The sequence below is a fragment of the Microchirus variegatus genome (genome assembly GCF_963457635.1).
Source record: "Microchirus variegatus genome assembly, chromosome: 5".
NCBI classification, from domain to species: Eukaryota; Metazoa; Chordata; class Actinopteri; order Pleuronectiformes; family Soleidae; genus Microchirus; species Microchirus variegatus.
Genome location: NC_139806.1, coordinates 20347325 through 20357830, shown reverse-complemented (window position 1 = coordinate 20357830; position 10506 = coordinate 20347325). Strand labels below are relative to the sequence as shown.

Below are 10506 nucleotides of genomic sequence, written 5' to 3'. Positions count from 1 at the left end.
TTGCATGTACAAGACTGAACTTAATGTGGAATAAGTCAGCAGTTGGTATAGAAAAACCTCACTTCACAAGGGGAGGAATGAGGGTTTACCAGGAGCCACCAAGCAAGTAAATGAGGATTCATATGCTGTGGGAATAAAATATTTTAACATTATTTCAAACTCATAGTCCAGCAGTCTTCTCCATTTCATGAAATGTAGTACTAATAATCTTATGTACCATCCTCATACCCGCAATGCGAGAAAATCGTCTCGAGGATTGTCCATTGTAATGTCGGTGAATGTTCTCACTCTTCCATGTCAGTCTTCTTCAGGAGTTGGCTCTGTAGATGAACTGTACATTCGGCTACAATAATCTGGGTGTGTTTGATTTGGTCTAGGCGCGTTTCATGCCGCAGGGCGGATATACGGATGTCAGAGCGCATCGATAAGTTCCCAGCGTGTTGTTGCAGCGTCATTCTGATTGAATGAAGTTCAGACTGGACAACTCTAGACTCACGTCCGGTGGATTAAAACAAGAAACAAGCGTTAAGGAAGTAGACGCTTGTTAAACATGCCGGTGTTTTCAGGTATAATTTAATCATATCTGATCTCATTAATTGCCATGAATATATGAGTAATAACACGTATTCTTACACGTGTTTTAGAGGAATAGCATAAACACGTTAGCTTGTTAGCCTAGCTAGTTTTTAGCATGATATGTTGTTAGCGTGCTAACTGTAGCAGACAGTCAGGTTCGCGAGGGCCTAAAGAATAATTAAAAATGCTTTATTTTACGCAGGGGACATTTCAGATTTGTTAAGCTATTGGGGTATTGTCTGTTAGGGATATTTGGAGAACCTTAAGTCGACCAAAAGCTAAGTGTCAAACCACAAAATGCCTAGCTAGCTGTTGGCTAGCCGTGTTGACCATGGAATAGTTGTGCAGAGGCGGCTCAAATAGTTTTTAATTTGACGGTTCGCGGCACAACAAAGTCTGTTTGTTTTTTAAAATAGGTTATTTTAACACCTTTACTTGGTTTGCTAAGAACATGTATGGGAATAATTTAATCACGCCCTCTAGCTCAGTTAGCATTGCTAACAAAGCGTTTTGGGTAGAGTGGCAACATGTTTGTCTTTAAAAAATCAAAATGACTAATCGTAAGCTGTATTTTATCGGTTATTGCGATATATGTGTTAGATAGCAGTCGTGTTTTGCTTCAGCCTGACAATGGGTTGAGGAGCTCGTTACCTGCACCATAACTTAGCTACATGCTTGTTTCACCATATATGGGAGCGTACTGACAGACTTATCGGTGTGCTGGTGTTAATGTTACATGTTTCTGTTTCAGTAAATGTGAAATGGGGCAAAGAGAAGTTTGATGGAGTCGAGCTGAACACAGAGGAGCCACCGATGGTGTTCAAAGCTCAGCTCTTTGCCCTGACAGGAGTTCAGCCAGACAGACAGAAGGTTATGGTGAAGGGAGGCACTCTGAAGGTACTCATTTAAGTTTACTTAAAAATTTCAACTGACAAACCACTGTGACGCAATTCACATGAAGTGTTTCTGACTATTATTATGGTTATGTCTGTAACAATTAATGCTACATATACATAAGCGCAACTTCTTCCTGTGCGTTTGTTATTTAACAAGTATTGGTGTTCTATGCAGACATGCATGACAGACCTAAAGCTACATTTCTGCGTCAGACATAATTTTGTTTGAGTGCAATTGTGAGTGAGCTGCAACGGACTGAAGGCAGTGCAGCAGCATACATCTCTCTCTCTCTCTATTGCTCTTTCAGCAGCTGCACACACAGACACAACCTCATTGCTCACCTCCCTTACATTTTAACAACTGACAATTTATACTCCAAGAAAAGTATAAGTTAATTTATCTGCCTAAAGCAATCCCACTCCCATGTTGATAAGAGTATTCAAACTTTAGTACAGGTAAAAATGTGTGATTAATTGCTACAATCCTCAAAAATGAAAGGTTTTAGTAAATTAATAGGATTTGTTGACATTTGTGGGCAAAATACCGGCCTTTTCAGGAGCTAATCTGTGTCCTCTTTCTATTCTAGGATGATGAGTGGGGAAACATTAAACTGAAGAATGTGAGTATATGAGCAAATTTGAAAGCATGTACTGCAACAAGCAGTTCTTAGTTGGCATAGCATTTTAATGAATGAATCATTAAACCTCGGAGCCTGTTTTTGTAGGGAATGACTCTGCTGATGATGGGCTCAGCAGAGGCCCTGCCTGAGGAGCCTTCTGACCGGCCTATGTTCGCAGAGGATATGACTGAGGAGCAGCTGGCCTCGGCGGTGAGTAAGCCTCAATATTACCAGTACACCCAAAACAAATGTGGCGGATTGCTGTTTTCCACACTGATGTGGCCTTTTAAATGTTTCCTTCAATGTGATTTTTGTTGCCATGCAGAAAAAAAATTAATATATATGAATGAAATGTATTGTATACCCCTCTGATCATAGCCACTGTAGTCTGCTTGTCTCACTACATGATTTTAAAAGATTTGAAGTCGTCGTTCGGTGTTGTTAAGTATTTAGCTGGAAGGTCACCGACTCCATCGCCTGCTTTTTGTTGTGCCAAGTGGAATTGTTTAATGCTTGGACTGATACAGTGAACAACTAGGCCTGGGCGATATATCAATTTATCGCTTAATTGGAGATTTTTGTTCCAGGCTATTTAAAAAATAAAAACATTGATTATTTTCTCCTCTTACTACGGCGCACCCTTTGCCCTCGGAAGCTTCCGAGCAGAACCCCCCCTACTTGTTTCCCCTCCGGACATGCACATGGATGCACACATAGCGACAACATTGCTACCACAAACGAGTGCGAGAATTTTGTTCCCAAGAAAGGATTAGTATCTTCAGTGATTTGGAACTGGTTTGGGAACAAGTGACTGCACACTGCAAAGTTTGTTTAATGCCCATTTCAACAAAAGGCAGTAGCACAAGTCGGGACAGCACTGCTGATTGCAAGCGGTGAGCTACCGCTGTATGTGACTGTATCAGAGCCTGTGCTCCGGAGACCTCCGACACAAGGATCATGCCGCACAGTGCCGAACTCTCCGACAATTACAGGGGAAATGTCTAAAACCACAATATTTAACACAGTAGTCTGGTGCATGACTCGCATCACGCTGTCGCTGTATTTTAGTCCAGAGACTGTGACACGGACACAGTCATGGAGGACGTATTTAAAAAATAACTTGCACTGAAACACGGTGTATGTGTGTGTAAAATGTCATGCATTTACACATAGTACATCATATGAATAAATATTTTGTCTTTAGTAGTTTATAAAATAATAATAATAATAATAATTTTATAAATAAATCTGGGATTTTATTTTTAGGCCATATCACCCAGCCCTATGAACAACCATCAAATCTTAAAATGTTAATGTTTGACATCTAAACCTTCCCTTGTCCTCAAATGAAACATGCTGTTGGTCCTTTCTTTGGAAATTGAGTTAGAAGGAATGGGATGTAACAATAACTTTTCTTTTAAGCTGCTTGGATTGAATGTAGTCTTTTCTCTCCTGGTTTGTAAGTTGACATCTGTTTTAATATTTTGTGTTGTATATTATTTAATTGAACTGTAACTGGTGAGTGTTCATGGCCAGGTCTCCCTCTTAAGATATTTCTATCTCAAGGGACTTCCTGCTTGAATAAATGTATGAATAAAATCGACAAACCTCTATTAAAGGATATTTTGCATTCTTAGGTATTGTTATAATTTCTGTTGTTTTCAGATGGAACTGCCCTGTGGCTTGACAAACTTGGGCAACACCTGCTATATGAATGCCACAGTGCAGTGTTTGCGCTCTGTGCCAGAGCTCAAAACTGCCCTCAGAAGGTGGGTCTCAAAAATATACCCAGTATTGTTTTTGGTCATTTTTTTCTCCCCTGCTAAAATCATCCGTTTACAGGTATTCAGGTTCTCTGCGATCTTCAGGGGCCAGTGCACCATCACAGTATATCACAGCAGGTATGAAGCACAATGAAATGTTTGCCCCATGAAAGTGTAGGTGTAGTTTAATGTCTCAAATTTATATTGCACATTTTTGCATCCTCAGCACTTCGTGACTTGTATGAGACCATGGACAAGACCTCGTCCAGCCTCCCACCCATTATTCTGCTGCAGTTCCTTCATATGGCCTTCCCACAGTTTGCTGAGAAGGGGGATCAGGGACAGTACCTCCAGCAGGTGAGAAACTATTCAGCACAGTACATCCTCCATACTCAACCACTGACAAGATTTTCCTGATGTTTTTCAGGATAGTTTTAATACTTTGTTGCAGCATTTTAGTGTGGCTGGGCAGAAATGAGCAGCTTTGAAAATCATGATGCAGTTCCTTGACTGATTATTATTTCTTATTAGGAGCTGAACTGCTTTGTGTCTGTGCTGATTATAGGAAACTTGTAAGTGATGGAAATAACGGAGCACTTAAATCCTTGACATATATATTTTCTGCTCTCTTAGGATGCAAATGAGTGTTGGCTGCAGATGATGAGAGTGCTTCAGCAAAAGTTGGAGCCACCAGAGCCCGAGACTCCCATGGAGGTAAATCTATTTTGTTTTTCTATCTGTGGTGTTTATAAAAAAAGAGAGAAAAAAACACAAAGTAGTGTTTGTGTAATCGATGTTTTACCAACAAATTTGCTTCTTTTCGTTTTTTTGTTAGACTGAGAGTGAGAGTGGAGCTGCATCTGCCTCTTCAAAGAAGAACTTTATTGACCAGTATTTTGGCGTAGAATTTGAAACTTCGTATCCTTGCATTGTTACTTATTTTCCTGGTAGTATTTAATTTCTTGTTTCAGTATGGTTTGACCTTTAACATGTCATACATGTCATAGTTTTTTTTTTTTTTTTTTAAAAAGAGACATTTTCTTAACTCTTGCTCAGCATGAAATGCACAGAGTCAGAGGAAGAGGAGGCTATTAAGGGCAAGGAGAATCAGCTCCAGCTCAGTTGCTTCATCAATCCAGAGGTCAAGTACCTTGCAACAGGACTCAGGCTGGTATGTACACTTACTTTACTGAGGTTAGAGTGATTCATGCATCCTTAATCATTGAAGAAACACGTGCATTTGGTTTGTGTGTCATTGTGGTCATGCTCCTGTTCTTTTTTTTATTTGTTTTACCTCTGCAGAGATTACAGGAAGAAATCACAAAAATGTCACCAACCTTGGACAGAAACGCCCTGTATATAAAATCTGTACGTTTTTCTTTGCCTTTAATTTTCTTCTTAAATGTAATTTTGTCCTACTGTTCTTGCAAACTGGAGATTAACATCTATTTATCTTTTTTTTGTCTTATTCTCCCACTAGTCAAAACTCAGCCGTCTTCCTGCTTACTTAACTGTTCAAATGGTGAGATTCTACTACAAAGAGAAGGCATCGGTGAATGCGAAAGTCCTCAAGGTTTGTTTTTAGATACCATACTTAAATATACCATAACAGTAGCATATCAGTGTATTTACGAGTTGAACTCTGAAACGTCCTGTTGTCTCTTTTTGAAGGATGTGAAGTTCCCACTCATGCTGGATGTCTATGAGTTGTGCACCTCTGAGGTCCAGGAGAAGATGCTGCCAATCAGGTCAAAGTTTAAGGAGGTCGAGGACAAGAACCTGGAGAAACAGCAGCAAAAGGTAGCTTCATATACTTCATTTGTTTGTAGTCTCACACAGTTATAAATGTTTTGCTCATGTGCTGAAGTGTTGGCATGAACTGAGCAACTGCTGCACAGAGAGCAGTCTCTTGTCAAGGCCACTTTATACTTCTAGAACTGCGTAATGCATTATCCAACTGCGTAACCACGGAGACCCCTCGAGCCCCCATAGTTCTCCGCTGGGTGCCGGATATGCACTGCAAATTCCCGCCCGACCAATAGGGGTCACTATTCAAGGTTGTTGTGCTTCCAGCTACAGTGAGCAATGGTGTCCGAGAGAAAGACTGTTGTTGTATAATAACATTGAAATACAGATACTTTTGATACAAAAATGGAGACGTGAAAGACCGAGGAGACGTGGCCGGAGGTGGCATGTACCGAGACTGATGACTGAGGCTAATTTAACAGTCTTATTGTTCATTCATATTAATCGTCAGGGCACCAACCACATGCCCTTTGATGCTGCACAGAGACTGGCTTAGGACCAATCGCAGCCCTTGTCCCTTGATTGACAGACACACACAAATATTTCATGCAGTTGTAGACGACGGAGAGGGCTCTCCATAACCGATGTAGAGCACTTTACGTAGGAGAATTGGCTTAGGTTGATCAAAGAGCTTGTTTGTTGGAGGTGGATGCTGAATGGCTGCTTGAGTACAGCAGCTATTTGGACACCGTTCCTCAGCTGATGGGATGAGTAAAACATTTATAACTGTGTTTATAAACTACATACTAATGAGTATTCATGCATTGTAAATGATGAATTCAATATTTATTAATGCTTAACTAATGCTAAAAGTGTGTGCTTATTATCAAATGTTACCAATTTATCAAGAATTTCCACATAAAAACTAGGGATGCACCAATTGCCATTTTTGGGGCCGATTTTCCAATAAGTTTAACCTGCCAATACCGATTTTAGCCGATTCCGATTTCAATTTTGAAATAATTGCTCAAAAATGACATTCGAATATTCCCTCTTAAAAAACACAGATATTCAAATATATTCTCATAGTATTTGCATCGTGCATCTTGTGTACGTTGCATCAGCTGCATCTGGGGGCTGTCAATCAGCCAGACTGTCAGGTGATGACAGCATGACGTCAATAACAGGACAAACTATTACAACGAGACATAACTACCTGTATATGTACTTTATTTAAATTTAAACATATTTCACAACATATTATCTACATACAAATAAGTAAATGAACTAATGATCAAGAGCGCAGACCTCTCTCTCTCTCGCACTTGCTCGCTCGCTCGCTCTCGCTCCTCCGCCCCGTGCCAAAAATGCCTCGCGCTCTCTGCGCTCACTGGTTTAAATGACAAACAAATGCTGAGTGCTGATCAAAAGTTTTGTGCAAGTGATTTAAGGTCCTGACTCTTGTCTTAAATATGACAGGCTTCATTCAGTGATTGAAAGAAATATATCAACATTAATGAAACGTTTACATGCAGAGCGCGCGCTCACTCGCTAAGCAGACAGCGGCGCCGCAGCTGCGTGGATATTGTGTCATCAAATACACCGGTATGGCGGTATATTAAAAATTCATATCATAACGGAAAAAAAAAACGGTATTCAGTGTGAACCGGTATACCGCCCAGCCCTACACTCTACTACATGTGCGTGTAGTCGTGTGCACGTGTGTTGCTGATGCTGCGCGATGCGGGTGCATTTGACCGGCTTATTACAATAGGAAATATTTCTGACTTTGCGGCCGATCACGTGATTAATCGGTGCATCCCTAATAAAAACAGTAGTTAACACTTCTGTTTAATTTTACAATGTGCTTTTCTTTTTGCATCAGGTGGTGAAGAAACCAGATGCAGGAAAAGAAGTGAAATATGAGCCCTTCTCATTCTCTGACGGTATGTTGAGACACAACATTGACACGCTTCTCATGTGGTGATATATGGCCTTGTCTAAAGATGAGAGAATTAAATACTTATAAAAACAGGGCTTTAAGTAGGAAAACTGTGGCTATGTGTCCTTCCTTCTCGTTGGTTTGCCAGATAGTTTCTGAAGGATGGAGACATAGACACAGTGTAAAACTGGGTACAAACATAACGGTCCCATTTTCTGTTTAATTGATTGACAATTAAACAATCTTAAGCAACTGCTTCAACTGCTTTTGAAAATTCCCCAAAACAGACTTAGGCCATTAAAAGTGTTTTGAATTTTGTGCAAGAAAGAAGTAAAGTTGATATTTGGGTAAATGTTCTGTGCTGCCAATATGCCCTTATTTGTTACATCGCCTACTGTTTCATACGTCCTCATTGCTCGGTGTTTGTAGACCAGACCTATGCAGAACAATTGCATGTCATAATTACTAGCAGTGTGGTGGACATTGTTCACTGTCTCTCTCCGCTGTTGCTTAAATGCAGAACAATAAGCAAGTAACGTTAGGCAAGAGAGAGCAAATTACGTGATGCCTGGGAAATGCACATTTCATGATCTCTGGCTCACCGAAAGAAATTACAAAGACTGACAGCAGAATGTGCTCCAAATCAAGTGGACGCCATAGGCACGTTGCCCTGCCGTCTTAAGCTGTGTCAGCACATTCGGTCCATGAATTTGAGGGAATTAATCCTGCAAAGTTCTTAAATTTGACATCAATCAAACGGAAGCAGAGACTTATCACTCCACGAGAAGACACCAACAGCGTACAAAGAATAGAGAGAGAGAGAGGTGCACTAATGTTGGCTGAAGTTGAATCACTTGCCTAGAGAAAATGAACCAAACCAGCATCTGTATTCAAATAGTCTACATTTTGTAATACATCTCCAATTCAGACCCCCTATTTTTCTCCTTGTTGAGAAGTTTCTCAGAGGGGTAGAGAGGCCTTTTGTGTTCAGTAACGTGAGGCATTTCCGACCCATCGCTGCAACTTGCTGTGTTTGATGAACTCTACTGAAGTGGGTGTCAAAATCATCTGAGAAGCTGCAACAGGCCAGACATGAAGAGTTTTGTAGCCTGTAATTTGACATTTAAATTGTGAATGTACTGGCCATACTGTTTCAGATTAACATTCTGACTTAATCTCTGATGACATCAGTCATTATATGTTTTACATGTTTCTTTAAGGCATACAATTTCAGTCAATTATGTGTAAATGCTGAAGGAAAATGGCTTCTTTCTTCAGACCTTGGCTCCAACAACAGTGGCTACTATGACCTGCAGGGTGTGCTGACACACCAGGGCCGCTCCAGCTCATCAGGCCACTATGTGGGATGGGTCAAAAGGAAAGAAGGTAAACACGGACGTCTCACTCTGTGGCACATTTAAAAATATTTATTTGTGCACAGATGTCTCAGGAACTGTTCATTGTTCCCATCGATAGGTGAGTGGGTGAAGTTTGATGATGACAAGGTGAGTCTGGTGTCTCCAGAGGACATCCTGCGGCTTTCTGGTGGTGGAGACTGGCATATAGCATATGTTCTACTATACGGGCCTCGACGACTGGAAATACTTGAAGAGAATCAGTAGCCTTGGAAGACTTCAAAGACAAACCGACATCCAACACACATTCAAATTGCCATTTCCAAGCACTGTCTGCATAGATGTGCAATAAAACTGGTGTCTTTAAAGATTTGATGATGTTAAATTGTTTTTGTAATCAACATGTTGCTTGTTACCACAAATTCTGTCAACTGGTCTTAAATGTATTCAACCAAAGTGAGCTTTGAAAATGGAGATTGGCGAGAAGCGGTCTCCGGACTGGAAAGAAGTCCAAGTTTGAGCTCTGCAGTTTCGTTCAATGTTTTATACACATTGTATATTTTTGAAGCCTTTCATAAGGTGGTCATTTAATCAACTTGTTCAAAAGAAAATACCTTGCCATGCGGTTGTTCTTGATATTTTGTCTTTATCTTCTAATGCAATGTTGAGATTTTCTCTCCACTGTAAACACCTGCCCTTCACCTGTTGGCCCTCTGATAAACATGGGGGTGATCTAGGATCTTCTCAGCGCTTAGCTTCGAAATCTTTGGGATTTATTTTCAAATGTATTGACAGATGATTTTATTTCTGCCAAATGTTAATTAATGCTCTTTTTTTGGGTGGTGTTAAGAATTTGAATGTGCAGTTTAGACATTGAGACTATTGCTTTTTCGACAAGCCTTGAACATTGTTCTTGCAGACTAAGTAGACATTGAATGTGACGACCCAAGTGTCATTGCAGGTCGTCATTGAGTTCAGTTGAAGCATCACAGTCTGTTGATTCTGATCTGCTTATGGCCTCTGATCATAGGAGGAGCAGGCTCAGCCGGTTTCAATCCTGCGCTTTCCCTGAGGCTCTGCAAGGCTGCATGCACACACACCTCACTCATCCATTCACTCACCACTGACACACTGATTCTTCATTTTCTTTTGTTGAAATAAATGAATTGAAACATGTTAAATATGTGTGGACTCCCTTCTTGTTAGATTTTTGAATCACTTGTAACATTAATAATGCATTGTGCTTGGCCAGAACAAGGGCCTTTCTGCATGTTCTCCATGTGTGCGTGTGGGTTCTACTCCGGTTTCCTCCCACAATCCAAAACAAGCAATAAAGTTGTTTCTCTTGATGTGTTCCTGCAATGGACTGGCTAACTGTCCAGGGTGTACCCCGCCTATCACCCTATGTCAGCTGAGATTGACACAGAACCCCCCACGACCCTTGTGGAGGTTATAGCGGTAGAAAATGGATAGGTGTTTTGTTGTTCAACCAAAACTTGAAATTCACTTGTGAGAAGGTGACACTGTATGGTCTAATTATTATTTTAAAAAGGATTTATTAGCTTTCCTACAGTGAAAACAGTTTTCAACTTCAACAACATACAAAAA

The 10506-nt window shown here is 40.5% G+C and overlaps 1 protein-coding gene across 1 annotated transcript; it reads left to right on the top strand.

The window, feature by feature from the left end:
• The first annotated feature begins 464 nt into the window (after positions 1-464).
• On the top strand, positions 465-10024 carry usp14 (ubiquitin specific peptidase 14 (tRNA-guanine transglycosylase)). Its single transcript, XM_083888809.1, has 16 exons — positions 465-566; positions 1328-1473; positions 2060-2092; positions 2198-2302; positions 3758-3861; positions 3935-3993; positions 4082-4212; positions 4489-4569; positions 4691-4773; positions 4912-5026; positions 5158-5223; positions 5336-5428; positions 5527-5655; positions 7487-7547; positions 8822-8929; positions 9020-10024. Exons 1-16 carry the CDS (start codon positions 551-553, stop codon positions 9163-9165), a joined length of 1476 nt encoding a protein of 491 aa, XP_083744935.1. The 5' UTR covers positions 465-550; the 3' UTR covers positions 9166-10024.
• Positions 10025-10506: the final 482 nt, after the last annotated feature.

Excerpts from the sequence above, each read along its gene's own strand:
- usp14 (XM_083888809.1), top strand. Across the intron at positions 1,474-2,059 it reads TGAAGGGAGGCACTCTGAAG|GATGATGAGTGGGGAAACAT; the intron begins GTACTCATTTAA and ends TTTCTATTCTAG. Across the intron at positions 5,656-7,486 it reads TGGAGAAACAGCAGCAAAAG|GTGGTGAAGAAACCAGATGC; the intron begins GTAGCTTCATAT and ends TTTTTGCATCAG.